Source organism: Puma concolor, chromosome A2, assembly GCF_028749965.1.
Source record: "Puma concolor isolate L17-30 chromosome A2, mPumCon1.1.hap2, whole genome shotgun sequence".
NCBI classification, from domain to species: domain Eukaryota; kingdom Metazoa; phylum Chordata; class Mammalia; order Carnivora; family Felidae; genus Puma; species Puma concolor.
Window position 1 is genome coordinate 24,554,243 of NC_141668.1, and position 18,970 is coordinate 24,573,212.

The 18,970-nt window shown below is 55.3% G+C and overlaps 1 protein-coding gene across 2 annotated transcripts in view; it reads left to right on the forward strand.

Annotated features, from left to right (window-relative positions):
• Positions 1 to 1,214: 1,214 nt before the first annotated feature.
• Positions 1,215 to 18,970, forward strand: part of KCP (kielin cysteine rich BMP regulator) — a 39,304-nt gene continuing 21,548 nt past the window's right edge. Inside the window, exons 1-18 of one of the 2 annotated variants that reach the window (XM_086690666.1) lie at positions 1,215 to 1,399; positions 3,784 to 3,935; positions 6,039 to 6,387; positions 8,924 to 9,090; positions 9,946 to 10,135; positions 10,225 to 10,301; positions 10,998 to 11,082; positions 12,685 to 12,752; positions 12,950 to 13,046; positions 13,189 to 13,271; positions 13,500 to 13,593; positions 14,459 to 14,541; positions 17,546 to 17,639; positions 17,746 to 17,825; positions 17,903 to 17,996; positions 18,328 to 18,413; positions 18,488 to 18,569; positions 18,804 to 18,956. In XM_086690666.1, the coding sequence (XP_086546792.1) occupies positions 6,309 to 6,387; positions 8,924 to 9,090; positions 9,946 to 10,135; positions 10,225 to 10,301; positions 10,998 to 11,082; positions 12,685 to 12,752; positions 12,950 to 13,046; positions 13,189 to 13,271; positions 13,500 to 13,593; positions 14,459 to 14,541; positions 17,546 to 17,639; positions 17,746 to 17,825; positions 17,903 to 17,996; positions 18,328 to 18,413; positions 18,488 to 18,569; positions 18,804 to 18,956 (1,612 nt within the window). In that variant the 5' untranslated portion in view covers positions 1,215 to 1,399; positions 3,784 to 3,935; positions 6,039 to 6,308. The remainder of the gene's footprint in view (positions 1,400 to 3,783; positions 3,936 to 6,038; positions 6,388 to 8,923; positions 9,091 to 9,945; positions 10,136 to 10,224; positions 10,302 to 10,997; positions 11,083 to 12,684; positions 12,753 to 12,949; positions 13,047 to 13,188; positions 13,272 to 13,499; positions 13,594 to 14,458; positions 14,542 to 17,545; positions 17,640 to 17,745; positions 17,826 to 17,902; positions 17,997 to 18,327; positions 18,414 to 18,487; positions 18,570 to 18,803; positions 18,957 to 18,970) is intronic. The other variant, XM_086690672.1, reaches the window with a different exon arrangement.

Consider the following 18,970-nt stretch of genomic DNA (forward strand, 5'->3'; position numbering starts at 1 on the left):
CCTGATAAGTGATTTGTAATTTACAAATCTTTGTTCTTTGTAATATACAAAGAACTCTTACACTGAATAAACAAAAAGACAACTCAGTTAAACTTGGGGAAAGGATTTGAATAGACATTCCTCCAGAGAAGTTATATAAATGACTAATCAGCACATGTAAAGATGTCAACATCATGAGTCATTAGGGAAATGCAAATCAAAACCACACTGGGATACCACTTTACACCCACGAGGATGGATATTAAAAAAAAAAAAAGTCAGACAATAATGAGTGTTGTAGAGAATGTGGAGAAATCGGAACCCTCATATACTGCTGGTGGGAATGTAAAGTGGTACAGCCACTTAGGAAAACAATTTGGCACTTCCTGAAAAGGTTAAAGATAGAGTTACCACACGATGCAGCGATCCCACCTGGCAGACACCCAAGAGACGTTGATGCATAAATCCACAAAAAAACTTGCACATGAATATTCATAATAGCCCCAAAGTGGAAACAATCCAAATGCTTATCAACTGATGAGTGAATAAATAAAATAAGGAATAAAAAAATAAAAACTGGAATGTTATTCGGCAGTAGAAAGGAACAAGGTACTGATACATGCCACAACACGGAAGATCCTTGAAAATACGCTAAGGGAAAGAAGTGGGACACAAAGGACCACATGTTGTAAAATTTACTCAGATGAAATGTCCAGAATAGGCACATGAATCCGTACAGAAGTGAAAATGAGTGGTTGGTTGCCTGGGGCTGGGGAATGGGTTGCGGTAGGAAATAGGGGGTGACTGCAAAGGGTACAGGGATTCCTTGGGGGTGACGAAATGTTCTAACAGTTGATTGTGGTGATAGTTTAGTATATTCACAGCCATGTGACTATACCCAATTACTGAAGTGTATACTTCTCCCCGCCCCTCCCCCCCCATAACAGCATCCTTTATTGGGCACCAGCAGTGCCCTGGTAAGCCCGCATGCGCAGACTGGACGAGGTGCAGGGCTGGCTTTAGTGACGGTGCTGTCGCAGCTGCAGTCCACCACAGCCACACGTCCCAGGTTTTAGTTTCTTTGTTCAGCTTTATATACACTTTTGGGTGCCCCCTTCCCCGCCCCCGCTGCTGCTGTCACATGCGATCACATGACTTTCAACTTCACTCATGGGCTGCTGAGCTATCAAATCAATGGCAAAGTTTTCATTCGCCTCTTTCTGGTGACCTACAAATCGAATTTTCCTAGTCTTTATTATCATAAACATGACGGATGTGTGTAACCTTCTCCCTGGTGGGCCAGGATCGCACCCCAAAACACCTGGAGCCTCCACAGAGCTCATGCCCAGCAGCCCCAGAAGGTCACACTGCCGCCATCTTGTGGGCTCTGAATTGTGCTCTTTCAACAGGTGGATTTATGGTATGTGAATTATATTTCAATAAAGCTGTTACCAAAACAAAAACCATAGAAAGGGAACCTGAGGTTATTTGTGGGTACTAGGACATCTGGTGCCTCATGGTAGTCCAGCTGTGGTTTTGATCTGCTGGCCTCTCCTCCTTGTCATCTGATCCCTCTCTTCATATTACCTGGAAGGAAGAGCTGCTATTCCTTTCCCTCAGTCCCTATTCTAGCTCTTGTTTTTCTCTAAAACTGTGGGGTGGGGCTATGGTGCTGGGTGAGACCAGCTGCTTGACCAATCTTGGTCCAAACTCCAGTGGCCAGCCTATGTGGGAAGGCAAGTGTGGACCCTGACTGCCAAGGGAGTCCAGAGAGGGGTGCTGAGCTAATCCAAAGCAGAGGGCCTTGGACAAGTGTAGGCAATGCCCCTTACTGACCAGCCTCCATCTGGCTCCTCAGAGCCACAAATTGAGTTGGGTCACTTCTGATGCAGGCTGTCAATGATAGGCTTTGCCTCTGTTTGGGATCTGAAGTCTGGGGCCCTGACCCAGGATCGCAGGAATAGGGGCCAAAGGAACTTCTGAGACTCAGTAACCCCAACCCAATCTTTGGATTTTATAATGGGGTTGAGGCAGTGGGAAGAGAGACCCCTGTGTGTGCCCATCCACCGGTACCTGCCAAGCAACCCCCATGGCCGTACCCTGGGATTAAAGCAGAAAGGGGCGGAGCTGGCAAAGTGGACCTGCTGGAGGGGCGCTCCCAGCCCATTGTGCAAGGGAGCATAAATCTTGTAAATTTTGCACGCATAAATCTTGTAACTGCATGCATTCCCAGTGCTGTGGGAGAACCGAGGAGAAGCGGAAGTTCCCCGTGTGCAGGAGTCATGGGTGGTGGGTGAAGATCAACAACATCTCCATAGCGGTTAGGCGTCAGAGCTCTGGTGGAGCGCCAGTCCCCCGCTCTCCAGCTGAGTGAGCTTGCCTAGGCTGCTTAAACTCTCCAAGCCCCCGTTCCCTTGCCTGTTGGAGCCATTAGGGATAGCAAGAAGAGAAATGGGTGGGAAGAAGAGGGAACTGCCAGCAGGAAGCTACATGTATGTATCTTGTCTCCTCTTCCCCCAACTTCTTAGCTTGAGAAATGAAAGTCACAAAAGAGATTGAAGACACCCTAGGTTGGAATAAGCACAAGAATGACGGGCAAGCTCCCCTCCAGGCTGGAGAACCTCAAGGCTTGGAGGTCCCTATATGGGCTCCTGGAAACCTCCCCGCCCCCGCTCCCCCCCAGGTCCTTGCTCTGCTGCAGGATTCAGATATGCAATCTGATTGCATCAGTCTCTCTATGCCAAAATCAAAACAACAAATGTACACACACTCCTAAAATCCCAGCAGGTTCAATCCAACAAGGAAGTATTTGGTTCCAGCTGTGAATATTAATCTGTGCAGTGTTGGTCAAGTGTGGGGACTGGTATTTCGTACTGAGCAGTTGTGCCGCAGCTTGGCACAGAGCCTGGAACATCGTGAGGTGGACCTTGGCGGGCATTTTAAGGACAGGCAAAGGATGACCTTCCTGGAGGGGCACCGGTGGGCTACCTACTCTGAATTTGGGGGAGGGGTAGCCAGGCTGTGGGATACAGTTGTGAAATTCAAATCCCAGATCTCTGATAAACAACACAGCCCCCACCTGCTGTAGCAGCTCAGCTGGTCAGCCAGGGGTAGCCTTTGCCTGGGGTGGACACGATGTTGTGAGTGGGGAGGGAGGGTCCTGGGGGAATCGGGAGGCTGAGAGAGGAGCTGCTGAGATTGCGGACTCAGGGGCAAGTTGACAAGGGTTGTGGGGGTGGGGGGATGGGGGCTGGGATCCTGCACAGCCTGTTGCAAAATGCCAGCTCTAAACGAAATCGCATGGTCTACACATGCTTGCATATGGTCGTGTGAGCCAGGTGAAGGGTGTGGAAGAGCATACCCGTGTCACCCTTGGTCACCTGGGGGTGGCAGTACATGGGCAAGGGAAGGGCCTGGGGCAGATGTAAACGATACGCTTTGTTTTTTTTAAATTTTTTTTTCAACGTTTTTATTTATTTATGGGACAGACAGAGACAGAGCATGAACGGGGGAGGGGCAGAGAGAGAGGGAGACACAGAATCGGAAACAGGCTCCAGGCTCTGAGCCATCAGCCCAGAGCCCGACGCGGGGCTCGAACTCACGGACCGCGAGATCGTGACCTGGCTGAAGTCGGACGCTTAACCGACTGCGCCACCCAGGCGCCCCTGTTTTTATACCTTAGTAGTATCTCATTTCGTTTGTCACAACCAGTATGGTTTGAAAGATATCAAGTGAAGTACAAGAAATTAATCATTTACTAATCCTTTCTGTCTCTCCCTCCTCACAACTGCCTTTTGCTCCCAGCCAGCAAATCCAGAGAGAAAACCAACCTGCTGCTATTGGCAGTGCAACCTGAAGCAGGTAAGGAGCGGGAGGCAACTTATGTTGGGGTCTTCTGTGGGCCGGGCACCGTGCATACGTCAGGCGCACACACACATCGACCTGCAGACTCGGCGGTAAGAGAATCAACAAGGGATGTTGAAGACCAGGGACTAGCAAGGGTGGGAAGCCATCACCACTCCTGGGCTGAGAGGACAAGGGGAAGGAATAGCGTCATCACGGGAGCCAGGTGAGCAGAAGGAGGGAAGAAATACCCCGAGCCACTCTCCTCTCCTGCCTTCCAGGCCTCGCCTGTGCCTCTCATTGGCTGACCCCAGAGGCGGCCAGGGGGATGTGTCTGTAGGGGCAGAGAGGGAGGAGAATGAATGGGAGGAGGGAGAAATGGAGAACCACCAGCACAGACAGCGAGTGTGGAGCAGGAGTTGACCTCAGAACTTCAGCTGCCCTACGTAGCAACATGTGCTCCTGTGCCCGCACGTCCCCCCGGCTCCCACACACCACTCTGTCTGTAGGGCCATCTTGCCAAGTAAAGGCTCAAGCCCGAGTCTTTCCTTCTTTCTCTGGCCAGAATGTCCTCTTCTAAGGGAAGGGCTGGGTTTTGGGTCGGGACAGCTGCGTCTAGCAGAAAACATGAGTCCTGTATTCCAAGCCCGACACCTATGGTCCTGTGCTCACACTCTTCCTCTGCCAGGAACCCCATTTCCCCTTCTCTTGACCTGCATGGGGCATTCCACCAAGGAATGTTTACTGCCACATTCCACCAAGGAATGTTTACTGCCACATCCCTGTATCTGGCTTGATGCCCGGCACAAAAGAGGCTCACAGTAATCACTCGTGGTGGAACCCAAATGACTCTCCGGATGCCCTTTCCTCGGGGCCCTGGGCTTTTATGTCATGGATTGGGTTTTCCGGAAGCTTCTTTACCTTCTGTTGCAGATAAAGAATGTACCGAGCCCTCTTTCCAGCCATTAATTTACATAACCTTCACAAAACACTCAGTTGGGGGGGGGTGCGGGTGTTGTTAGAGCTACAGGTCACAGCTAAGAGAAATTCACCACTGAAAGTTAAATGACTTGTCTGGAGTCACCGGTAGAAAGTCCCATCAGACCCAGCATTTGGTCTAGCAGCCCTCACACAGTCTGCGCTTAGCCTCTGCTCCACCCAGTCTCCCAGGGGACCTGCCTTATAACAGGCACCGCTTTCTTTAACCTTGATGGGACCAGAGCTGCTACTTCCTTGTTTCTTTTCTGGCCTGCTGGCCCTAGCTTTCCTCTGCTCCTGTGAGCCTAGCTCCAGGCCCCCTGAGGCCAGGTCTCAGCATTGGCTCACGGCCGCCCCTCCCCCTTCTGCCAATGTCTTAGGCCTCTTTAGGGGTCCACATTCCTGGGGAGAGATGCTGTCCTCTCTTAAGGCGCATGGGGAGTGGGCTGGCGGGACCTTTAGTCCTGGCCTGGGCTGGGGGAAGGGTGGCTTCTGACTTGCTGGCCTTTACAGCAGGGACGGAGACTGCTTTGGCAGGATTCGTGGCTCCACCCTCAGTGTCCCTTTGCCTGTGAGCTAGGGGCCCATCCCCACCTCCCCCTGCTTCCCAGCTGCACTGAGGAGTTTGTGGCCAGCTTTCTTCACTTCCTCCCTTTGGCCCCCTCTGCCTGCTGAGCCCAGGGCCCAGCCCTGCCCCCAGTCCAGGCTCACCCCCGCCCCTAGGCCTGACTTTAGGAACTGGAAAATGGTCAGGGACCAGCCAGCAAAGGGAGGGCTTGGCATTTGGGGCCAAGCCTGGGCTTACTGGAGGTGGCTAGGGGTGGGGAGTAGAGCCCAGGAAGGAAATGTACAGGTGGACAAAGGAGGACGAAAGCAGGAGCCCTTGATTCCAGAGGTCTGGAGCAGCACCTATGGCTGTTATTTGTTATTTACTGAGCACTTAGCGTGTGCCAACCACTACCCTAAATTAGTTTTATATTCTCACTGCCAGTCTATAAAGTAGATAGTATAATCCTCAGTTTACAAACAGGGAAAGTGAGGTACAGTTAGGGGTCTAAGGGCACACGGATTTGGCTAAATAGGGTTTTGAACCCAGCCCAATCCTCTTCTCCTGCAAGCAAGAAAAAAGCTGAACTGGGAACCCAAGGGCAAATGGAATAACCCTAAGGGGGCAGGAAAACCAGCTGTCCCAGGGCCCCAGAGTGACAAATCCGTGTTTATTGTCCCGTCTTCTCCAGGGATCACGTGCAGGAGACGGTCCCAGCTTCCCGCAGGGCTGGGGCTGCTCTCCCGCCGCCTTACCTCTGAGACAGGGCTGGGGTCAGGATGGAGCTGGGGTCCAGGGCGCGAGGTGCCCATCAGGGAGGCAGGCGCCACCCCGGGCGGGATGACAGACTCCAGAAGCCCTCCCTGAACAAAGACTGGGTGGGAGGCGGCCTGGTGTGTCCCCACCCCGCCTCCCCCAGCGCCTGCTGAGCCGCGACCACAGACAGCGAGGCGGAGCGAGCATGGCGGGGGCCCCGGCCGCTCTGCTGCCCCTCGTCCTCCAGCTCACGAGCGTGGCCGTGGCCTCCGCGACGGACGGAGGTAAGTCGGGGCGCTGAGGGCCTGGGGGCGACCGGGAAGGACCCCATTTCTTACTCAGCCCAGCCTGAGGGAAGGAGCTGGCGCCAGGCTGCCTCTCCCGACCCCCAGCCTCGGGGTGCGGGCGCCTCTCGGGCGGCCTCGGTCCTCCCCGTCGGTGGAGGAGCCAGCAAGGGGGCGCGGCCCTGAGGTTGAGGCCCCGGGCCCAGAGGAGAGAGAGGGGGCTCCCTGCAATGGCTGGAGAGGAATTCCTGCAGGCAGCGGTGGGGGAGAGGCTGCCCTGGAATCTGGGAGTCTGAAGTTAATTATTTGTCTTGAGAAAGGGGAAAAAAAGGAGGCCCGCTATGGGAGCCGACTTTGAGGCTGTGTCTGGCCTTCTCCTAGGAGGGCAGGCAGGAAAAGAGGGGTCAGTGCAAGCACTTGGCAGCCGGCTGGGGAGAGGGGAGCCGAGGACAATTCCATGGGGAGCAATCAGGCTCCGTGAAACAATCAGGAGCTCTTTCTGCTGGTCTCTCCAGGCAAGGGACTGGTCCTGTCTTCCCTGCCGGAGACCCCCCCAGCCTCTCCCTGCCTCCCTTAGTGTGACTGCTTAAATAGGTCTGGAGGAGGGGTCATGGGGTGGGGGTGTCAAGCCGGGACGGGAAGGGGGGCGGTTGACGGTACTGATCATCTGCAACTGCCCTTCAGGGCGCCAAGAAGAATGCTAGATACTGGAGCCATACCAAGGGAGCACAGTTCCAGGTGACAGGATACCCGGCAAGGGAGGGGGATGGGAATGTGCACAAGAGGTTTGGGTGCTGGCGTTTGTTGGGGCGTTAGACCCCAGAGGTGGGGAAGAGCAGGGCACGGGGGCATTTGCACAAGGTCACCTTTGGACTTGCTGCTGGGAACCTCCAGATGTGTGACTTAGAGAGGTGGGTGCCAGAGAGGAGGAGCAGGTGGAGGCAGGAGGTGGGCTTTGGCTTCAGCCTCCTGAGTGGAAAGAGGGGAGAGGAGAAGAGGGAGGAGTGGGTTGGGGACACCTGGGCGAGACCAGAGGCTGGTGGGTTGGGGGGTACAAAACGGGGAATCTGAGCCCCAGATCTCTTAGTAGGCGGGGATAGCATTTCCCAAGCCAAGGAACGCAGGCCAAAGCAGGTTTGGAAGAAAGAAGACAACTTGGGTTTCAGATTAGACTCTCCAACCCCCGCTTGGGGGTGTGGGGACAAGGGAGTGGGTGACACAGTCCCTTACCTCACAGGACTAGTGTCTTCGAGAAACCCAGGCTCGGCCTCATTAATGAGCTGCCTCTGAGGGAAAGACCCTCCTCTCTCCGTCCTCCTCTTCCTCCTCCAGCCCCTCCACTGCCCACCCCCCACCCGGAAGAGCGATCTGGTCTGTGGGATGTCAGTGGAGTCAGCCTATCCCCGCCCCACGGTTTTTACTTTCCTGACTGAAGGGGAGGGATTAAAGTGAGGTGGAAATGGCTGTCCAACCTCAGGCCTGAACTCAGAGAAACCCCCTTCTCTGATGCAGTGTCATCAAAAAACCAGGGACAGGCTGTCTTTATTCAGCCTGGTGCCTTGGGAGCTAGTGGGGGCCCTGCCAACTCCTTCCCCAAACCCTTCAAGAAATGCAGCCCCCTCTGCCCAGTGTGGGGTCCTGTCTTCCAAACCATGCAGGGGAGGAGGGTCACCCTGTGCCCCACCCCTGTCTACCTGCCCACTCACCTGCCAGGGAAGGAGAAATGGTCTGTGAGGGTGCTGGCCTGAAAGCGTGGAAGGAGGAGAAGGCAGCCCTGGGTGGACCAAAGTGACCCAGACCAGCTTTCCCGAGTAGCAAGAACCTCTGTTGGGTACCCAGTGTGGGGGTCCCCAGGCCCCTCTACCACAGGCCTGGAAATAGTGGCGAGGCTGGGCGCGGGGTGGGGGTGGAGCAGAGGGAGCAGTTGCCCCTCCCTGTGCACATTCTCTGGAAGCAGCGCCCTTGCTGACGGGTGAGGACAGGCAGTTGGGGGGCCAGGGCTGCTCACACCAGACCCCGGGCCCCATAAAGCAGCCCCGCCTTTCGCATGTCCGTCTCCCTCTCCTGCCCTGCAGCCTGCAATGGCTTCTGGGCCCTCCCAGCCTGACTTGTCAGCTCCCGGGGCTAACCCTGGCCAAGACCCTGACCCATGTCAGGATGGATGACCCTGACACGCTCCCCGTGGCTGGGGACCCCTGCAGCATCAGGGAGGCTACAGGGAGGCCCCAGTCTAGACACTCCCCGTCGTATCCCCAGCAGGTCAAGGGCCCTGGGGCTGATACCTGACCGAGGTTCTTGCTACTTGGGAAAGCTGGTCTGGGTCACTTTTGTTCACCTTCTCCCCTCTCCTTCTACGCTTCCATGCCAGCACCCTCAGAGACCATATCTCCTTCTCTGGAAGGTAGGTGGGCAGATGGACAGGGGTGGGCCACGGGGCGACCCCTCCTTCCCTGCATGGTTTGTAAGACAGGACCCAGGAAACCTTGCTAGGAAACCTTTCACCCACAGGCCCACCTTGGATTCTTGTGCTCTTCAGGTGGGGTCATCCTCCCGGAGGCCCCTGGGCTTGCTGACATCCAGGACTACCAGCAGCAGGCACCAGCCCGCTCCTCATCCCATGCTGGGGCCCCACAGGAGCAGTGGCGCCCCCTGGAGGAGCGACTGGAAAGGCTGGAGGCCCAGATGATGGAACTCAGAGAGCAGGTAGTGCTGGAGGCCGGAGGGCTTGTGGGGGGGTGGGGGGGGTGGGGGGGGTAGGGCAGGTCTTGTGTAGTGAGAGGAAGGAAGGATTGGACTTGGGGGAGGGGGCCCGGGAACTCTAAAACAGAGTTTTATTTTATTAGTTTTTTAATGCCAGCTTTTTGCTTTTATTATTTATTTATTTATTTATTTTTATTTTTATTTTTTTTTTAATTTTAGAGGAAGAGCATGAGTGGGGGACAGGGGCAGAGGGAGTGAGAGAGAATCTTAAGCAGGCTCCATGCTCGGTGTGGAGTCTGACTCGAGGCTTGATCCCACGACCCTGGGATCCTGACCTAAGCCAAAATCAAGAGTCTAACACTTAACCGACTGAGCCATCCAGGCACCCCGAGTTTTATTTTAAACGCACATGGAGAAATTCTTATATGAACAGCTCTTCACATCGATTCTTTCATATAAACGAAGAGCCTCCGGAGTATTTGTTTTTTCCATCTAGACTTTCGTATTCTTTCATGTGTTTGACAAATATTATGGAGGACCTACGATACATAAGGCATCATCAGGAAAGATTTTGGATGGGTAAAGGACTTAAACTGTTAGAGAGAGGGGATCGGGTCCCCTTCTTTCCAAAGGAGAGGTCTGGGCGCGCCATGTCCCTCTGGGAGTCCGTCCAGACTCTAGGTCCTGAGAACTGTGTCTAAACTGGACGCTGTGTGGAGGGCACCCATCTCTCCCCTGGAACTGTCAGATTTCCTTCTCGTCCTGCTCGGTCTTCACACCCTACAAATCTGCGGGATGTGTTGGGTAGCGGGGAGCTGAGCCAGTGCCCCCCACTTTCCCCTCTCCCTCTTTCCCCAGAACAAAGAGCTGCAGGCGAGGGTGAGGCAGCTGGAGTCCTGTGAATGCCGCCCAGCGTCTCCCCAGTGCTGGGGGCTGGGGCGGGCCTGGCCCGAGGGTGCTCGTTGGGAGCCTGACACCTGCACCGCCTGTGTCTGCCAGGATGGGACCGTGCACTGTGACCCCAAGCCCGACCTGCCCCACTGCCACGGTGAGTGCCACCCTGTCTGCCTGCCAGGACCACCTCGGCACCTAGAGATGGCCGCGAGTGCCTGAGTGACAGCACTATCTTCTCCCCAGGCTGCAGCCACAATGGTCAGACCTATGGCAGCGGGGAGACCTTCTCCCCGGACGCTTGCACCACCTGTCACTGCTTGGTGAGTTCCCGCGACCCACCTGGATATCCCATACTTGGCCCCCTCACCTGCTTCACTTAAGCTACCAGCCGCTGCGGCCCGGTGTGCTCAATGTCATGTAATGGGGTCTGCCTGCCCCTCCCCCAAAGTTTTGGCCGCCAGTGGCTCCGGCTGATTCCAAGTGGCTATATTTTCTGGGGCTTAACCCCCCCCCACCACACGCACATGGCGGGAGCCCCCAAACCTCTCTGATTTGGGCCTGGCAAACAGTGGCATGGAGGGCAGAGAGGATGGAGTTGCCTGTCTTCCTACATGCCCCCTCTCCTGTGGACCCTCACTGTCCCTGCCCATCCACCTGTCCCTGTCATCTACCTGCCTATTCCCCCTCACTCGGCTCCACATCCACATTCTTCCAGCCTTTCCTTCCTCGCTCCTCCGTTGAGGAAGTTTTCAGTTCCCTTCCTAGGATCTCTCCACTCTGGGAACTTGCTGGCACCTGGAAGAGATGCTTTCTGGGGGCCAAGAGCAGTAGGAGATGATGGGAGTGGGGGTAGGGTGTCTCTTTCCTGCCCTCAGACCGAAGGTAGCCCATGTACCCTGAGCTGCCTCAACTTCTTGCTCCTCTGGTGTGTCACAGCCTGGGGTGAGGTTTCAGTTCTGGAGGCCAGGTCCTCGGGGTTCTGATGGCTGGGCAGCCACTAGTCTGCTTCCCCACAGGAAGGAACCATAAAGTGTACCCAGAAGCCATGCCCAAGAGGACCCTGCCCGGAGCCAGGAACATGCTGTCCTCACTGTGAGCCAGGTCAGCCTCCTGCCAGCCTCGCCTCCTGCACTCACTCTGGGGCCCCCAGAGCCATCGTCTGCCCCCTGCCACATGCCCAGAGAGTGCCTGCCCACCCGCTCTGGCAGTAGTTAGGGAATTCAGAACGGAAGCACAGCCAGCAAATACTCACTCCGGCCTGGGACTGATCCAAAAGCTCTGTATGATCTTTTTCCTGCCCCCAGGGAGCTTCTAATCTAGTTGAGAAAATAAACAGCCAACATAACACAAGATTTAAGATCCAATGAATAGAGTAAGAGAACGTAAAGAAGGGCAGTATGTGGTTAGCTGCCAGAGGCTCCGTGGTAACAGACTGCTGTAAGCCTTGCATTTTGGACTTTCTTCTGTGGGCAATGGGGAGCCATTGAAGGCTGCAGAGCCAGAGTGTGGCTTGTTCAAAGGAGTGTTTTAGGACTAACCATCTGGTATGGACTAGATGCAGACAGAACCAGTTAGCGGGCTAGTACAGTGGTTGTCTAGGCATGGTGCCAGGGATAGCAGTGGCTGCAGAGGGTGGGGTGTTTCTAAAACAATGGGCAGGAGCTGGTGGGTTATACCCCATGCAATAGTGGGGAACTAGGAAGGCAGTGGTGCCAGTGACATGAAGGGAACTGGGAGGAAGTGGAGGCAGGAGGCAGTGGCTCTGCAGGGGGATGTTACTAGCTCCGAGTCAGGGAGATGGGGTTGCCTGATTTACCCCAAAAAATACAGGATGCCTTGTTAGCTTTGAGTTTCACATAAACAACACATACTTTTTTGGTGTAAGTCTGTCTCATGCAATATTTGGGACATACTTATACTAAAAAAAATATGGATCGTCTACGTGGAATTCAAATTCGACCCGGCATCCTGTACTTTATGTGGCAGAATATCAGCTGATGGGGCACAGGGTGGGTCAGAGGCTCAGGAGACCAGCGAGGTCTGGAAATGTACACTGGGAGTCTTGGCCAGAGATGAGGAGTGGACTCTTGGGAGTTGATGGATCCCAAAGAAAAGGGACACACACATTCTCTCTCTCTCTCTCTCTCTCTCTCTCTCTCTCTCTCTCTCTCACACACACACACACACACACACAGATTTCAGGACACGTGGTGCCTCAAGGCCACTGCTAGCTCATATGATATCTTCCGTGAAATTTTTTAAAAAGCACCCTTTCCTCAATACTTGCATCTATTGTAAAATAGTGGAAATCTGATTATGCTTGAGTCAGACACTTTACTGCCATCTGCTGGAAAGTTGTAGTAAATACAAAAATCTGTCTCCTGAATGGCGCCCTTTTTTTTTTTTTTTTTTTTAATTTATTTCTGAGACAGAGAGAGACAGAGCATGAACGGGGGAGGGGCAGAGAGAGAGGGAGACACAGAATCGGAAGCAGGCTCCAGGCTCTGAGCCATCAGCCCAGAGCCCGACGCGGGGCTGGAACTCACGGACCGCGAGATGGTGACCTGAGCTGAAGTCGGAGGCTTCACCGACTGAGCCACCCAGGCGCCCCCTGAACGGTGCCCTTTGATGTGGTTCCCTTGTGGGTGCTTTGGTTCCGGTACCCTGGGTCTCTTACTCGGGGGCCTGGCCCTGGTTTTTCAGGCTGCCCTGGAGGCCACAGGGATGGGGAAACATGGGAACCAGAGCCCTGTGTCATCTGCACCTGCCAGGTAAGGGAATCAGAGCCTAGTCCCGGCCGCCACGCACATCCCTTATGCTCGGCATGCCGAGCCCAATCTGGGGGCCAGACAGAGCTGCTGCTGCCACCCAGGCCTCGAGGCCTGCAGCCTGCTAGGCCCACCAGGCCTGCGGAGTAACTCAGCTCGGGCAGTGGAGAGGGAGGGAGGGCTCAGTGTCTGCCCTGCAGGCAGGGACCGTGCGGTGCCAGGGGCCCTCATGTGCAGAGCTCAACTGCCTGGAGAGCTACACCCCACCTGGGGAGTGCTGCCCTGTCTGCCGGCCAGGTGACCTCTCGCCCCACCCTGCCCCTCCATCCCCTCAGCCCCGGAGGGTCCGGTACCTACTTGGGGTCATGCCTTCCCTTGGGTGATGTCCACTCGCCCTGCTCTCTGCTGACCGGCCTGTCATCCTGACAACCCTCCCCAGGCTGTGAGTATGAGGGGCGGCCTTATGAAGAGGGGGCCAGCTTCCTGTCCAGCGCCGACCCTTGTCTCCAATGCTCCTGCCTGGTGAGTCCCCACCCGCCTCGTTCAGGCCTTGCTCCTCCATATACTCTCCCTGCTCCCCCTTGGGTCACACCTGCTGGTCTTTCATATACCTCCCAAGACCTCCTGCCGGTGAGGCTCACCCTCCATCGCGGTCCTGTGCCCCACCCCTCCAAGGATGTCTGACGCTTGTCCACCCTGCCCTGTCTGGGAGCCAGACCGGGTGGCTTTACGGCAACTGGTGTATTACAGAGGAGCCTGGTTCGCTGTGCACCCATCAAGTGTCCACCCAGCCCCTGCCCTGAGCCAGTCCTGAGGCCTGGCCACTGCTGCCCGACCTGCCAAGGTGAGAGCCCTGACCCGTCCCTGGTAGAGCTCCAGGTGGGGATGTCACAGCATTTCTTCAACTCCAGAGCCCATTCTGCTGGCCCTGACCTGGGGGGTTTGGTCAGTGGGGAAGCGATGCCCGGCCAATGCTGCTCTGGAGCTGAGGTGCCTGGCCTCAAATCCCGCCCTTGCCATTTCGTGGCCGGGTACCTCTGAGGGAGTTACTCTGGGTCTCGATTCCCCATTTGTGAGGTGTGGATAATGCCATTCTATACCTTGATAAATGCTGAGCATTTTCATTTGCTATGTGCACGGAAGACACAAGGGGGCCCCCCCCTCCAAGAAGACCACTAGAGGGTGACACTGAGTCACACACCAGTACTGTCGCAAAGGCAGTATTAGAAGCAGGTGCCGGGCACTGTGGACACGCAGAGGAAGGAGACCTAATCCAGCCTGGACACAGGAAGGAAAGCGTCCTGGAGGCGGCGCGTCCTGAGTGAACCTTCAGGATAAAGAGCAGTTAGCTAGGGGAAGGGTGGAATAAGGCAGAGGGCATTCCAGGAAGAGAGGAGAGCTTGCACAAAGGCTCGGGACTGACAGTCATGTGAGGTGGGTGTGTGGTAGGCGGGAAGGTGCAAATGTACTCGAACGGCCAACGCTTACAGCGAGAGGTGAGGAGGGGCCAAGAGCTGGGGGGAGGTGGGTGTGGCCACACTGGGGACCCGGGAGGCCTTGCACTGGAAGCCCTCAGGAGTCTAGGCAGAGGCATGGCCTGGTCTGGTCTGGGCTCAGGGCATGTGAAAGAGGGTCGGGGCCGGCTGAAGCTGCTATCCAGGTCGGCTCCTACCGGGCTTCCTCTGTGTCCATCTTTACCTCAACCCCAGGCTGCACGGAAGGTGGCTCTCGCTGGGATCATGGCCAAGAGTGGACTGCCCCTGGGGACCCCTGCCGGATCTGCCGGTGCCTGGTGAGTCCCTCCGCTGCTCCCACACCCCTCACCCCTCCCCATCCCCAGGCCAACCATATTCATCCCTCCATTTCACTGAGCACATCCCCTACGCACTGGGAGGGGACAGAGGTGGAGAAGACCTGATCCTGGGCGCTATGAGGGTGAGGATGGGGCTGTGCCCACCTGTATGCCCAGTTCTGAGCATCGTAGATGTGCAGCGTGGGTTCGCGAATGAACTCAAAGAGCTTGCAAGCTCCGGAAGTGAGGCAGGTCAGGATATGACAGGCAGCAGCAGCTCGGGGGAGAGAGAAATGCAGATTACGTGGAGACATCTAGAACTGCGCTGTCCCGTCTGTGGCCACCACCGCATGTGGCCACTGAGCCCTTGAAAGTAGCTGTCCAGTTGGAGATGGGCTGAAGTGCAAAATGTGGGATTTTAAAGACTTAGGACAAAAGAAAGGAATATAAAACATCTCATTGCTACTTTATGTTGAAATCACTTTTGGGGGGCGCCTGAGTGGCTTCGTCGGTTAAGTAACCGACGTCAGCTCAGGTCATGATTCCATGGTTGGAGGTTCGTGAGTTCGAGCCCTGAGTTGGGCTCTGCATTGACAATGTGGAGCCTACTTTGGATTCTCTGTCTCCCTTTCTCTCTGTCCCTCCCCTGCTGGTACTCTCTCTTTCAAAAATAAATAAGGGCACCTGGGTGGCTCAGTCGGTTAAGCATCTGACTTTGGGTCTGGTCATGATCTCGTGGTCCGTGAGCTCGAGCCCCGCATCGGGCTGTGTGCTGACAGCTTAGAGGCTGGAGCCTGCTTCGGATTCTGTGTTTCCCTCTCTCCCTGCCCCTCCCCAAATCATGCTCTGTCTCTGTCTCTCCCCCTCTCTCTCTCAAGAATAAACATTAAGGGGCGCCTCAAGAATAAACATTAAGGGGCGCCTGGGTGGCTCAGTCGGTTGAGCAGCCGACTTCGGCTCAGGTCACGATCTCGCGGTCCGTGAGTTCGAGCCCCACGTCAGGCTCTGTGCTGACAGCTCGGAGCCTGGCCTGTTTCGGATTCTGTGTCTCCCTCTCTCTGACCCTCCCCCATTCATGCTGTGTCTCTGTCTGTCTCAAAAATAAATAAACGTTAAAAAAAAATTTAAAAAAAAATTAAAAAAAAAGAATAAACATTAAAATTTTTTTAAATAAATAAACATTTTTTGAAGTTTTTTAAAAAAATAACTTTTGGATATAGTGAGTTGAATGGAATATATATTAATATTTAGTTTCCTCTGTTCCTTTTTGAAATTTGACTGCTAGAGTAATTTAATTTATTTTATTTTTTTGAGTGAGAGAGAGCACGTGTGTGCAAGCAGGGGAGAAGCAGAGAGAGGGAGAGAGAAAATCCCAAGCAGGCTCCGTACCCAGCACAGAGCCTGACACAGGGCTCAATCTCACAACCATGAGATCGTGACCTGACCCAAAATCAAGAGTTGGACGCTTAACCCACTGAGCCACCCAGGCACCCCTACTAGAGAATTTAAAATGACTTACGACTTGTGTTATGTTTCTACTGGGCAACACATATCTAGAAAATCTTCATGGAAGGGATGGTGTTTACCTAGTCTTAAAGGGTGAGTAGCATTTAAGCAGGAAGAAATGGGGGAAGACATTCCAGGTGCTATGAACTGAATGTTTGTGTCTCCCCCAAGTTCATATGTTGAAATCCTAACCCCAAGGTGATCGTATTTAGAGGTAGGGCCTTTGGGAGGTGCTTAGGTCATGAGGGTGGAGCCCTCATGAATGGGATTAGTGTCTTTGTAGAAGGGACCCCAAAGAGCTAGCTCCTCTCTTCAGCCACGTGAAAACAGTGAAAAAGCAGGTGTCTAGGAACCTGGAAGCCGGTCCTTTTCAGACACTGAATCTCCTGGCACCTTGATCTTGGACTTCCCAACTTCCAGAACTGGGAGAAGTAAATTTCTGTTGTCTATAAGCCCCCCAGCCTATGGGATTTCATTACAGCAACCCAAGTGGACTAAGACACCAGGTGTAGGGAACAGTCAGGGCGAAGCCTGGGGGAAGAAGGTGGGGACATGGAAACATCATGTCCAGGCAGGGAGCATCCTGAGAAGGGTTGTGTTTCAAGCCAGAGCCATACAGTTTCCTGACAGCCTACCAAGGTCTGAAGACTCCACTGCGAAGGCCATGGGGCATCCATCCCCTTTGCAACCACATGCCTCCCTTCCCTGTTCACATGGACCACCCTCCCGACACCTGTGAGAAGAGTCACTGGCTGCCCACTTACGGGACTGGACATAGTGAGCCCTGATATAGGTGGGAACTCAAAGGGCGGGGGTCTGTCTGGGAACAGCCGTGGCGAGTAGCAGCAGCTACTGTTTACTCGCCAGCTTCCAGAGGTGGCTGTCACACCGGACGCCATATCTCATTTCATTCCCATAACAAGGCTGTGAGGACAGGACTATTACTGTCTTTGCCGATGGGTAAACTGAGTCACAGAGAGCTTCAGTAACGTGCTGGGCACCATAACAAAGTACCGCAAAGGGGTTTGGCTTAAACAACAGAAATGTATCATCTCGTGGTTCAGGAGGTCAGAAGTCCAAGGTCAAGGTGTCCTTCCGAGGGCTGTAAGAGGGAATCTGTTCCAGGCCTCTCTCCTGGCTTTTGGTGGTTTGCTGGAAATCCTTGGTATCCCTTGGCTTCTGCCTTGATCTTCACATGTTGCTCTCCCTGTGTGTGTCTGTGTTCAAATTTCCCCTTTTTTAAGGACGCAGTTTTTGGAGGGGCCACCCCACTCCAGTATGACCTCAGCTTAACTAATTATATATGCAGTGACCCTATTTCCAAATACGTCATGTTCTGGGGTGCGAGGGGTTAGGACTTCAACATATGAATTTGGAGGGGGGCACAGCTCAACTCATAACAACATCTAGTAAGCGCATCATGGGAACTCGACTGCCATTTCTGCCACTTGACGGAGCTCTAATGGCCCCTTCCCCTGCCCGCTGTGCCCCCTCCCAGGAGGGCCACATTCAGTGCCGCCAGCGAGAATGCTCCAGCCTGTGCCCGTACCCTGCCCGGCCTCGTCCAGGCACCTGCTGCCCGCTGTGCGATGGTGAGTCAGTGGGTGGAGTCTGGAGTGGGGGTCCAGAAAGCTCACCTGTGGCCCAGCTCAGCCTCCCATGAAGGCCAGGACTTTAAGGCACCCTATTCCCCAACAGGCTGTTTCCTAAATGGGCGGGAGTACCACAGCGGAGAGCCCGTGGGCTCTGGGGACCCCTGCTCGCACTGCCACTGTGCCGTGAGTGTGGCTGGCCTGGCAGGGAGGGCCTGGCTTCTGGGCCTGCCTCGTGAATGCTGATCAGGCCCTGTTGGCAGAATGGGAGTGTCCAGTGTGAGCCTCTGCCCTGCCCGCCCGTGCCCTGCAGACACCCAGGCAGGATCCCTGGCCAGTGCTGCCCAGTCTGTGATGGTGAGCTGGGGACTCGAGTCACCGGGAGAGGGGCAAGCACTGGCCCAAGAGAGGCTCGGGAGGGGGGAGGGGTCGGGCGTTTAGACCTACAGGAAGCTCCCTTGAACTAAAGTGCAGGACAAGTCCTTGATCGGCCTAGGCTCCCGTCACCACGGGTGAGGGTCACGTTCTCACCTTCTCATGGCACACTGGGCACCATGGCGGGGCCCTTGATCCTGGAGGTAGGGGAGGCTGGCTCATCAGGGTTGGGGGGGGTGGATGCTTTGAGGTGACGTGAGGCTTCCCCATCGGCCTCCAGCCCTGCCCCCGGTCCCCCTGTCCTCCTGACCAGGCTGTGAGTACCAGGGACACCAGTACCAGAGTGAGGAGACCTTCCGACTCCAAGAGAGGGGGCGCTGCATCCGCTGCTCCTGCCAGGTAGCCAGTCGCGCCCTCTCACACCCCAGATCTGTCTCACCCCTTGAGGACCTCTCACCCAGCATCCCTCCTAGGCTGGCGAGGTGTCCTGTGAGGAGCAGGCGTGCCCGGTTGCCCCCTGCACCCTGCCTGACTCTGGCCCCCAGCTCTGCCCAGGTATGTGTGGGGAGGGAGAGAAAGAGGAACAGCTTCACAGGAGTGCTGCTCGCAGGCGCTGAAGACGGAGGGGTTCCTTCACAATAAGGGGGGCACTGTCCGGTCCACCAGCCACTCCCAGCGTGGGGTCAGAGGCCACCGTAGGCCTGGCAGAGCCAGGGCCCTGTGGTCTGGGAAGGTCAGGGGTGGCAGCAGGTGTCTCGGTTGCCATGGTGACAGCCCCCCTTGCGGCAGCCTGCGTGCTGGATGGAGAGGAGTTTGCTGAGGGGGTCCAGTGGGAGCCTGATGGTCAGCCCTGCACGGCCTGCTCCTGTCATGATGGCGTGCCCATGTGTGGGGCTGTGCTCTGCTCCCCACCCCCCTGCCAGCACCCTACCCAGCTCCCCGGTGAGTGCCCCACC